General features: G+C 41.6%; 1 protein-coding gene across 12 annotated transcripts in view; it reads left to right on the forward strand.

The window, feature by feature from the left end:
• The window catches only part of LOC124118894 (kin of IRRE-like protein 1), a 410,728-nt gene extending 398,000 nt beyond the window's left edge, over positions 1-12,728 (forward strand). For 9 of the 12 annotated variants that reach the window (XM_048398300.1, XM_046481198.2, XM_048398299.1 and 6 more), the window contains 2 exons: positions 3,725-3,852; positions 5,108-12,728. In XM_048398300.1, coding sequence (XP_048254257.1) covers positions 3,725-3,852; positions 5,108-5,222 — 243 coding nt within the window. In that variant the 3' untranslated portion in view covers positions 5,223-12,728. The remainder of the gene's footprint in view (positions 1-3,724; positions 3,853-5,107) is intronic. The other 3 variants (XR_007221847.1, XR_007221848.1, XR_007221846.1) reach the window with 3 other exon arrangements.
• Positions 12,729-13,074: the final 346 nt, after the last annotated feature.

Genomic DNA, 13,074 nt, shown 5'->3' on the forward strand with positions numbered 1-13,074 from the left:
TATCTAATAAGCTGTAATGGTACGTGGCTACAATATGTGTGTAATCTCTAATAAGCTGTAATGGTACGTGGCTACAATGTGTGTGTAATCTCTAATAAGCTGTAATGGTACGTGGCTACAATGTGTGTGTAATCTCTAATAAGCTGTAATGGTACGTGGCTACAATGTGTGTGTAATCTCTAATAAGCTGTAATGGTACGTGGCTACAATGTGTGTGTAATATCTAATAAGCTGTAATGGTAAGTGGCTACAATGTGTTTTATCTACTTTTTATCCACCGCCGCGCGTAAGCGCGAAGCGGGGGATATAGTATTCACGACCGTCCGTACGTACGTCCGTACGTCCGTCCGTACGTACGTCCGTACGTCCGTCCGTACGTCCCACCTGTTTGTTGCCGCGATATCTCAAGAACTAAACACTGGATTGTCTTCATATTTGGAACTATGGTGTATATACAGACTCCGCAGACACCAGTCGGTTTTGGTGACCTTGATCCCATTTTCAAGGTCACAGCAGACAAATCTGTTTTGGGAGTTGGAAAACGGTGTTGCCACAATATCTCAAGAACTAATCGCTGGATTGTCTTCATATTTGGAACTATGGTGTATATACAGACTCCGCAGACACCAGTCGGTTTTGGTGACCTTGATCCCATTTTCAAGGTCACAGCAGACAAATCTGCTTTTAGAGTTGGAAAACGGTGTTGCCGCGATATCTCAAGAACTAAACACTGGATTGTCTTCATATTTAGAACTATGGTGTATATACAGACTCCGCAGACACCAGTCGGTTTTGGTGACCTTGATCCCATTTTCAAGGTCACAGCAGGCAAATCTGCTTTTAGAGTTGGAAAACGGTGTTGCCGCGATATCTCAAGAACTAAACACTGGATTGTCTTCATATTTGGAACTATGGTGTATATACAGACACCGCAGACACCAGTCGGTTTTGGTGACCTTGACCCAATTGTCAAGGTCACAGCAGGCAAATCTGCTTTTGGAGTTAGAAAACGGTGTTGCCGCGATATCTCAAGAACTAATTGCTGGATTGTCTTCAAATTTGGAACTATGGTGTATATACAGACACCGCATACACCTGTCAGATTTGGTGACCTTGACCCCATTTTCAAGGTCACAGCAGGCAAATCTGTTTTTGGAGTTGGAAAACGGTGTTGCCACAATATCTCAAGAACTAATCGCTGGATTGTCTTCATATTTGGTACTATGGTGTACAGGCGGGGGATATTTCGTCACTCTGTGACAAATACTTGTTCTGAAGGTGCTGAATCTGTTTTCTCCTTGTTGAATGTGTCACTTTTTGAACAGAGGCTTTTGTAACTACATGTTTAATTTGTCAGTATGTGAACAGAGACTTTGTGTTAATTACTTAAGAATTGACTTTCACAAGCTCAGCCATTCATACACTTTCGCCCTCTCTCTTTGAAGGTTTATATTTCAATGATCTCAGACAATGTGAAAGTCAATTCTTATACTTTTTTATATCACTATATCACAAAGGATCTATACACACTTTTATTTTGTATGTTTGACTTCTTGTTTACACTGACAGCCATACAACAGCCAGCTTTATCGTGGAATAAAATAGTTCCTCTTAAAGACAGGTGACATAAGAATATGTATGCACAACTTGCTCTACAGGAACATCTCTTCTTGTTTGTTTACAACAAATGCATTCAAATAATATAATCATTTTGAGGAGAAAGGTCTTTTAAGAACTACCTCAATAAGTCACAATGACAGCAGATACAATAGACATGACGGGAGAGATTTTAGAAGTTGCTGATGAACCTGTGTCCGTAACATACGTTGGTCATCATAGATCAATTGGCCAATCATTGAAAAGTGATTATAAACATGTGTCAAGGGTACTAAGGTAAATTCACAGATTGTGCAAGACTGTGACTGTCAGTCTAGACACAGATCAAGTCGATACTACGATTGTTTGGATGTGAATTTCTTTATTTTGTGCACTAGGATCGGTCGTAGCGAGGATGTTCATGAGCGATCATGCAGTCAAAAAAAATTTATGTTTCACAATGTATGCTAAAATGCTGAGTTAAAGATTAAACACTCTAAATGATCAGACAACTCTTCTCTATGTATTCATTCTAAGGAATTCCGAGGGGTTTCCTCCCTAGGAATGGGGAAGTAGACTGTAAGTGTTTATGTCATTTCAAGAATATGGTCTCAGGAAAAGTGTTTCAGCGTCAAATTGTGTTATTCATACATTTATTACTGTCAATCTCATGTAACTGATCTAATGGAAAAGTTGTTGTATATCCTGTAAACTTCCCATTAAAAATTATTCCATGTTGAATGTGTCAGTATGTGAACAGAGACGTTGTGTTACTACATGTTGAATGTGTCAGTATGTGAACAGAGACTATGAGTTACTACATATTGAATGTGTCAGTATGTGAACAGAGACTTTGTGTTACTACGTGTTGAATGTGTGAGTATGTGAACAGAGACTTTGTGTTACTTCATTTTGAATGTGTGAGTATGTGAACAGACTATGAGTTACTACATGTTGAATGTGTGAGTATGTGAACATAGACTTTATGTTACTACATGTTGAATGTGTCAGTATGTGAACAGACTTTGTGTAACTACATGTTGAATGTGTGAGTATGCGAACAGAGACTTTGTTTTACGTACCACGTCTTGAATGTGTCAGTATGTGAACAGAGACTTTGTGTTACGTACTACATGTTGAATGTGTGAGTATGTGAACAGAGACTTTATATTACTATATGTTGAATGTGTCAGTATGTGAACAGAGACTTTGTGTTACGTACTACATGATGAATGTGTGAGTATGTGAACAGACTTTGTGTTACTACATGTTGAATGTGTCAGTATGTGAACAGAGACTTTGTGTTACTACATGTTGAATGTGTCAGTATGTGAACAGAGACTTTGTGTTACCACATGTTGAATGTGTCAGTATGTGAACAGACTTTGTGTTACGTACTACATCTTGAATGTGTGAGTATGTGAACAGAGACGTTGTGTTACCCCGTGTTGAATGTGTCAGTATGTGAACAGAGACTATGAGTTACTACATGTTGAATGTGTCAGTATGTGAACAGAGACTTTGTGTTACTACATGTTGAATGTGTGAGTATGTGAACAGAGACTTTGTGTTACTACATGTTGAATGTGTCAGTATGTGAACAGAGACTTTGTGTTACTACATGTTGAATGTGTCAGTATGTGAACAGAGACTTTGTGTTACTACATGTTGAATGTGTCAGTATGTTAACAGAGACTATGAGTTACTACATGTTGAATGTGTGAGCATGTTAACAGAGACTTTGTGTTACTACATGTTGAATGTGTGAGTATGTGAACAGACTTTGTGTTACGTACTTCATGTTGAATGTGTGAGTATGTGAACAGAGACTTTGTGTTACTACATGCTGAATGTGTCAGTTTGTGAACAGAGACTTTATGTTACTACATGTTGAATTTGTGAGTTTGTGAACAGAGTCTATGAGTTACTGCATGTTGAATGTGTCAGTATGTGAACAGAGACTTTGTGTTACTACATGTTGAATGTGTCAGTATGTGAACAGAGACTATGAGTTACTACATGTTGAATGTAGATGTGTCATAACATCAGCAAAACATGAGAAGTGTATGTTGATGGAGATGGTGAGGGTGATGTGATGTCAGTACTTCAGTTCTGTTCTCTGTTGCAGGATCCAAAGGGGAACAACAACCAGTACCGAGTCATAGATCCTTTCTCGAATGAAAGCGTGTATCGGGACACAAGTCAGATATTTGGTGGAGAATATACAAGTCAGTCAGATGACATAGGGTCAGACAGGTGAGTCCCACAGGTTGGCATAGCTGTGAAACTAGGCTAACACCACAAGTGTACTGTCTGTTGATGCTCACATGTCCTTGTGGTGAGTACAGATGGTGAAAGGGATGTAACTCTTGTCAACAAGATGAAGGCCAACAGCAGGAAGCAAGATAAAATATCTGTAACTTTAAACACTTTGAACACATGACTGCAGCCTCATAAACACATGACTGAAGCCTTATCAATATGTGACTGGAAACTTATTAACACATGACTGAAGCATTATTAACATGACTGAAGCCTTATTAACACACGACTGCAGCCTTATAAATACATGACTGCAGCCTTATTAACACACGACTGAAGCCTTATTAACACATGACTGCAGCCTTATAAATACACAACTGCAGCCTTATTAACACATGACTGCAGCCTTATAAACACATGACTGAAGCATTATTAACATGACTGAAGCCTTATTAACACATGACTGAAGCATTACTAACATGACTGAAGCCTTATTAACACATGACTGCAGCCTTATAAATACACAACTGCAGCCTTATAAATACACAATTGCAGCCTTATTAACACACGGCTGCAGCCTTATTAACACATGACTGAAGCCTTATACACACATGACTGCAGCCTTATTAACACATGACTGCAGCCTTATTAACACACGACTGAAGCCTTATTAACATGACTGCAGCCTTATTAACACATGACTGCAGCCTTATAAATACACAACTGCAGCCTTATTAACACATGACTGAAGCCTTATTAACACATGACTGCAGCCTTATTAACACATGACTGAAGCCTTATAAATACATGACTACAGCCTTATAAATACACAACTGCAGCCTTATTAACAAATGACTGAAGCCTTATTAACACATGACTGAAGCATTATTAACATGACTGAAGCCTTATTAACACATGACTGCAGCCTTATAAATACATGACTGCAGCCTTATAAACACATGACTGAAGTCTTATCAATATGTGACTGGAAACTTATTAACACATGACTGAAGCATTATTAACATGACTGAAGCCTTATAAACACATGACTGAACTCATTATTTCCATATATTTCCATAATATTAAGATGTGCCAAATATTTGTTCATATCTGAGAATATAATCCATTGACAATGATGCTGAAGTCAAGTTTCAGTGAAGAAAAATAATGTTTAAACAGGGAATGTTATACTGGTGCCAGTATATTCACAGGAAATGATTTAACGAATTCATTTGGTTCCACTTTCCAGATATGGACCAGCATATAGTGGACAGTACCCACTGAGTAGTTTCCGTGGTGATTATGCAGACTCAAGGCTACCTCCCGCCTGTTTAAGTACGACCAAACTGGCAACAAATGTGTAGATGTGTGCACCGGGACTCTACCATCAGTGGGAGGAACATGTTCACTCTTTACACACCAACCATGGTAAAACAAACTATCATTGCCATACTTGGTGGCAACATTTTATACAACTTTGTATGGATCATGCATCAATATGGAATCTAATTCCATACCATTCTATCAGCAGCATTGTAAACATGTACAGGCATCTGTCCAGGAATGGATGCTGGATAAACTGGAAGCTTTCCATGAATCTATTGCACAATTAGAAGAGTTGAACACAGTTTAGCGAGGACAGTGAGCACCATTTATCTGTCTGCTGCCTGTTGTAGCAGTCTCGAAGCACAGCATCTGCATCATAGGCACCACCACTCTTAATGCACTAGTCATGTATATACAGCTTGCCTTTATCATTCGGGGAAAATTGATACAAAAATTATTCCAAGATCAATGCAAAGACAATGAGCCTTATTAGCCTTGCCATGATATGTGTACAAGAACATGAGCTGGAAGCACTGGAGGAGAGCTCGTGCACAGCTGCTGTACCAAGTCGGTGAGGAGGATGTTCAAGCAAAGGAAGACAGTTTGTGTTAAAGTGCACCTACTCTCTCTGTGGATATCGGAATAGAATCTTCTTGGTGCTGTTAAGTTGCAATTGATATAGTGTTGAGCTGCCCCTGAGTGTGGGACAGAGGGAGTAGGTGGAGCATTTCTTGTGCAAGCCAAAGGAGGAAGACACAGGAAGGAAATAAAGTGACATGATTTCTTCCAAACAATGTCCACAATAGTCAGTGAAAGCCCAGAGGCTGGACATATGCGTGATAGTTGGCAGTGCTCCTGTCCAGGAAGTTCAGCCTGTAAAGATGGTTGTGTTGAATGAACAAGTTTTGTGGGAAAAAACCTGTTTCTGTGAATGAAAGCTGATGTAAATACATGAGGTACATGATACTGGCCACACTGAGTCCTGTCCTGTTCACATCACAGTGTAATGTAATAATACGTGTTGGCCAGTGTGTACCAAGTACAGCTTGATGCCAAGACCTGCCACAGTACTGTGTAGCCTGAAGAGAACATCAGGTACAGATGTTCATGCAGTCTGGAGGACATCAGGTACAGATGTTCATGCAGTCTGGAGGACATCAGGGACAGATGTTCATGCAGTCTGGAGGACATCAGGTACAGATGTTCATGCTGTCTGGAGGACATCAGGTACAGATGTTCATGCAGTCTGGAGGACATCAGGTACAGATGTTCATGCAGTCTGGAGGACATCAGGTACAGATGTTCATGCAGTCTGGAGGACATCAGGTACAGATGTTCATGCAGTCTGGAGGACATCAGGTACAGATGTTCATGCAGTCTGGAGGACATCAGGTACAGATGTTCATGCAGTCTGGATGACATCAGGTACAGATGTTCATGCAGTCTGGAGGACATCAGGTACAGATGTTCATGCAATCTGGAGGACATCGGGTACAGATGTTCATGCAGTCTGGAGGACATGTGGTAAAGCATGATGTGTTCTGACTTCAGATATACCTGGAGCCATTCTGAGCATGACATGTTCTTGTATAAATGAATAGGAACCCAATTGTTTGTGTGAGGAGTCTAGCAGTACATGCCATGAGTATATAACTGTTTATGAACTATAGCAATATTGTCAGAATGGGGATGACCAAGTGAGGTGTTGAAGTGTCCAAGTTCAGAAAGCAGGAGACAACAGGGCTTGGCCCAAATAAACATTGGCTGTCATAACATAATCCATGCATCCAGCTGTGCAAAGGATGTCACTCCAGACCCTGACAATGATGTCACACTTTCAATGCCCAAATGATTCTTAAAACTACATTTGCATATTGGTTTATTCAGTAAGTCTCCTTGTTAAAAGAACATGTTGTAACACTCATACCTGCAGTTTCAGAGAAAATAAATATTGTCATATATACATCTGTCTCACTGCAGGAATGTTCCTGTGTCTAGTCCATGTTCATCTGTCTCCCTTCAGGAATGTTCCTGTGTCTAGTCTAGCCCATGTACATCTGTCTCACTGCAGGAATGTTCCTGTGTCTAGTCCATGTACATCAGTCTCACTTCAGGAATGTTCCTGTGTCTAGTCCATGTACATTGGTCTCTCTGCAGGAATGTTCCTGTGTCTAGCCCATGTACATCAGTCTCACTTCAGAAATGTTCCTGTGTCTAGTCCATGTACATCAGTCTCACTTCAGGAATGTTCCTGTGTCTAGCCCATGTACATCGGTCTCTCTGCAGGAATGTTCCTGTGTCTAGTCTAGCCCATGTACATCTGTCTCACTTCAGGAATGTTCCTGTGTCTAGCCCATGTACATCTGTCTCACTTCAGAAATGTTCCTGTGTCTAGTCCATCTACATCTGTCTCACTTCAGAAATGTTCCTGTGTCTAGCCCATGTACATCTGTCTCACTTCAGAAATGTTCCTGTGTCTAGTCCATCTACATCTGTCTCACTTCAGGAATGTTCCTGTGTCTAGCCCATGTACATCTGTCTCACTTCAGGAATGTTCCTGTGTCTAGCCCATGTACATCTGTCTCACGTCAGGAATGTTCCTGTGTCTAGTCCATCTACATCAGTCTCACTTCAGGAATGTTCCTGTGTCAGGCCCATGTACATCGGTCTCTCTGCAGGAATGTTCCTGTGTCTAGTCTAGCCCATGTACATCTGTCTCACTTCAGGAATGTTCCTGTGTCTAGCCCATGTACATCTGTCTCACTTCAGGAATGTTCCTGTGTCTAGCCCATGTACATCTGTCTCACTTCAGGAATGTTCCTGTGTCTAGCCCATGTACATCTGTCTCACGTCAGGAATGTTCCTGTGTCTAGTCCATCTACATCTGTCTCACTTCAGGAATGTTCCTGTGTCTAGCCCATGTACATCTGTCTCTCTGCAGGAATGTTCCTGTGTCTAGTCTAGCCCATGTACATCTGTCTCACTTCAGGAATGTTCCTGTGTCTAGCCCATGTACATCTGTCTCACTTCAGAAATGTTCCTGTGTCTAGTCCATCTACATCAGTCTCACTTCAGGAATGTTCCTTTGTCTAGCCCATGTACATCGGTCTCACTTCAGAAATGTTCCTGTGTCTAGTCCATCTACATCTGTCTCACTTCAGGAATGTTCCTGTGTCTAGCCCATGTACATCTGTCTCACTTCAGGAATGTTCCTGTGTCTAGCCCATGTACATCTGTCTCACTTCAGGAATGTTCCTGTGTCTAGCCCATGTACATCTGTCTCACGTCAGGAATGTTCCTGTGTCGAGCCCATGTACATCGGTCTCTCTGCAGGAATGTTCCTGTGTCAGGCCCATGTACATCGGTCTCTCTGCAGGAATGTTCCTGTGTCTAGTCCATCTACATCTGTCTCACTTCAGGAATGTTCCTGTGTCTAGCCCATGTACATCTGTCTCACTTCAGGAATGTTCCTGTGTCTAGCCGATGTACATCGGTCTCTCTGCAGGAATGTTCCTGTGTCTAGTCTAACCCATGTACATCTGTCTCACTTCAGGAATGTTCCTGTGTCTAGCCCATGTACATCGGTCTCACTGCAGGAATGTTCCTGTGTCTAGCCCATGTACATCGGTCTCACTTCAGGAATGTTCCTGTGTCTAGCCCATGTACATCTGTCTCACTTCAGGAATGTTCCTGTGTCTAGCCCATGTACATCTGTCTCACTTCAGGAATGTTCCTGTGTCTAGCCCATGTACATCTGTCTCACGTCAGGAATGTTCCTGTGTCGAGCCCATGTACATCGGTCTCTCTGCAGGAATGTTCCTGTGTCAGGCCCATGTACATCGGTCTCTCTGCAGGAATGTTCCTGTGTCTAGTCCATCTCCATCTGTCTCACTTCAGGAATGTTCCTGTGTCTAGCCCATGTACATCTGTCTCACTTCAGGAATGTTCCTGTGTCTAGCCGATGTACATCGGTCTCTCTGCAGGAATGTTCCTGTGTCTAGTCTAACCCATGTACATCTGTCTCACTTCAGGAATGTTCCTGTGTCTAGCCCATGTACATCTGTCTCACTGCAGGAATGTTCCTGTGTCTAGCCCATGTACATCGGTCTCTCTGCAGGAATGTTCCTGTGTCTAGTCCATCTACATCTGTCTCACTGCAGGAATGTTCCTGTGTCTAGTCCATTACATCGGTCTCACTATAGGACGGTCCTGTGTCTAGTCAAGTCCATTACATTGGTCTCACTGCAGGAATGTTCCTGTGTCTAGCCCATGTACATCTGTCTCACTGCAGGAATGTTCTTGTGTCTAGCCCATGTACATCTGTCTCACTGCAGGAATGTTCTTGTGTCTAGCCCATGTACATCGGTCCCTCTGCAGGAATGTTCCTGTGTCAAGTCCATTACATCGGTCTCACTACAGGACGTTCCTGTGTCTAGTCGAGCCCATGTACATCTGTCTCACTGCAGGAATGTTCCTGTGTCAAGTCCTTTACATCGGTCTCACTACAGGACGTTCCTGTGTCTAGTCGAGCCCATGTACATCTGTCTCACTGCAGGAATGTTCCTGTGTCTAGCCCATGTACATCGGTCTCTCTGCAGGAATGTTCCTGTGTCAAGTCCATTACATCGGTCTCACTATAGAACGGTCCTGTGTCTAGTCAAGTCCATTACATTGGTCTCACTGCAGGAATGTTCTTGTGTCTAGCCCATGTACATCAGTCTCTCTGCAGGAATGTTCCTGTGTCAAGTCCATTACATCGGTCTCACTATAGAACGGTCCTGTGTCTAGTCAAGTCCATTTCATTGGTCTCACTGCAGGAATGTTCTTGTGTCTGCACATGTACATCAGTCTCTCTGCAGGAATGTTCCTGTGTCAAGTCCATTACATCGGTCTCACTACAGGACGTTCCTGTGTCTAGTCGAGCCCATGTACATCTGTCTCACTTCAGGAATGTTCCTGTGTCAAGTCCATTACATCGGTCTCACTTCAGGAATGTTCTTGTGTCTAGCCCATGTATATCAGTCTCTCTGCAGGAATGTTCATGTGTCAAGTCCATTACATCGGTCTCACTACAGGGCGTTCCTGTGTCTAGTCGAGGCCCATGTACATCTGTCTCACTTCAGGAATGTTCCTGTGTCAAGTCCATTACATCGGTCTCACTACAGGACGTTCCTGTGTCTAGTCGAGGCCCATGTACATCTGTCTCACTTCAGGAATGTTCCTGTGTCTAGCCCATGTACATCTGTCTCACTTCAGGAATGTTCCTGTGTCAAGTCCATTACATCGGTCTCACTACAGGACGTTCCTGTGTCTAGTCCAGGCCCATGTACATCTGTTTCACTTCAGGAATGTTCCTGTGTCAAGTCCATGTACATCGGTCTCACTTCAGGAATGTTCCTGTGTCTAGCCCATGTACATCGGTCTCTCTGCAGGAATGTTCCTGTGTCTAGTCGAGGCCCATGTACATCGGTCTCACTGCAGGAATGTTCCTGTGTCGAGCCCATGTACATCGGTCTCACTGCAGGAATGTTCCTGTGTCTAGCCCATGTACATCGGTCTCACTGCAGGAATGTTCCTGTGTCTAGTCCATGTACATCAGTCTCACTGCAGAAATGTTCCTGTGTCTAGCCCATGTACATCAGTCTCACTGCATGAAAGTTCTTGTATCTGGTCCATGCACATCTCCCTCACTATAGGCATGTTCCTGTGTCTGGTCCATGTACATCTCTCTCGCCCAGTTAAGTATGTCTCTGTTTTCATTCTGATGGGGTTTGATAAGGATGTGAAACATTGTGTATGTAATATTTATTATCAGTGTAAATATGTAAACATGTAGACTATAGGGAATGGTCTATGAGGTGAGTACGTTGTTCCCCTGTTCAATACCTGTGTGTGTCTGGCCCTGCAAGTATAACTCACTCTTGTAGCTCTGTTACACCTTAGTTTTGTATCATGCTTGGACTGCACTATTGTTGCTTGTTCAACACCATGATTATACATTCAACATGCTAATTTGTTTTTCATGTTTTTGTTTTTATTGACTTTCTGATATATTAAGGAGTTGTTTGTTTCTTTCACTGGCGATCAATATACATTGCTTTGTATAGTTTGTGTTACTTTGTGTTTCACTCGGTATTTTGTGTCTCCTGGGGATTTGGTGTGACCTGAAGTTCTAGGTGGGGAATACAGTAAATACTGTCAGTGAGTCTCTGGACATGGGCTCCACCTCAGGTACAAGTAGACTCTATGTTTATGTCCTGGTTAGACCCTACTCTCGGACATTTCTAGGTTTGTGTGTGATGTATCCTTCGTTACTGACTATCACTGATTGGTGAAGTATGTTTATTTGCTGCTCTCAAAATGTATGCAAGACTGTGTGCATCTGGTTTACTTCTATTTGGGCCTTGTTTTATCCTTCCTTCCATATAGTTGTTGGTCCCCTAGACCTCAATCACCCACATAGCCTAGGTGGACACAGGTCAAGGCATCCTTTAAACTATCATTTAAACTATGTGGATTTGAATGTGTCTCATAGTTACACCCCTACATAGAGATCTGTGTCAGTCAGGCTGTAGACACATAGAGAAGCTCTGATAATTCCCATGCCTCTTAGGTTAGCAGCAACTTGCTGTATGTAGAAAACCTATCTTTTTAGGGGGCACACAAATGCCATCATTATTGTATCCATCATGAGACACTAGGACTATCTTGACATACACAACAAATTTAGATGGAACGCAAAAAAGATCAGATGAAACATGTTTGGAAATGTTTGTTGTTTCGGAGTCCTATTTGACATGTGAACAAACAATGTGGTATGTTTCTACCCATGAAGATGCTTTATAGGTGTAAAATGTAAAAAACATATAAGCACACTGCGCGCACACGCGCGCACACACACACACACACACACACACACACACACATCCCAATGGGCTCTGGCACAGCTACTTAAGCACAAGAAATACTAACCAGCATCACATCAGATAACATACAAGAAATAATACCTACTTAACAGATCAAAAGAACTTTATCAATACCAAAATAACATGACAGATCACACACAGTATCACACATTTGATCTAATACCTTCATAAAAATATCATGATGGATTCACAAAAATATAATATCAGCTAATCATATCAGAACAGATCACATACCCAAAACAACACCGAAACAACATATCACAGTCGTTCAGAAACCCGCAAGACATTTCTATAAAGGTTTCCTCAATGGCTGATCAAATCACAGGTTACATCTTGTAGTGAGAAGGTCATTGGATTTCGCCAAGGTCACAGAGAAGATTATTAGGTAAATCCAGATTATTTTTGTATGAAATTCTATGTCATCAGTACCTTTCTGTACAGTAATGTATCATTGAAAATTAATATATTGTTCATTGTATTTCTCTGATAGCTTGTTTTATTGTAGATATATTGAATGTGTGCTCTGACAGCGATAAGTGATGACATGAAGTATCCTGCGTACATCGTCATCTAATCATGTGCAATTTGATAATGTAATAAATGAGATTTTGTACATAACAATATCACTGTGGGTTGTTTTCTGATCAATGACAGTGAGAATGTGGTAGGAAGCTACCTGTGAACACATCAACTGACGGCCAAAAGAAACTTTTCCACAGTAATCACAAAAGATAGATGCATGAAGTAAAATTGAAAAGGTAAAAATCTCAACGAAATCAACATTTAAAGTGACAGTCATACAGTATCGGATGTTGGCATGACAGTTGCCCGAATTGAGGTGAGGTAGCAAAAATTAACTTTCAAGTAGTTGACAAAGGGAACACATCTAAAATCACTCAAGTTCAGTGACACATCACATTAATAGCGTGTACTGGTATGACCACCCCTGATACAAGGCATGCAA

Source organism: Haliotis rufescens, unplaced genomic scaffold, assembly GCF_023055435.1.
Source record: "Haliotis rufescens isolate VD_foot unplaced genomic scaffold, xgHalRufe1.0.p SCAF_18, whole genome shotgun sequence".
NCBI lineage: Eukaryota > Metazoa > Mollusca > Gastropoda > Lepetellida > Haliotidae > Haliotis > Haliotis rufescens.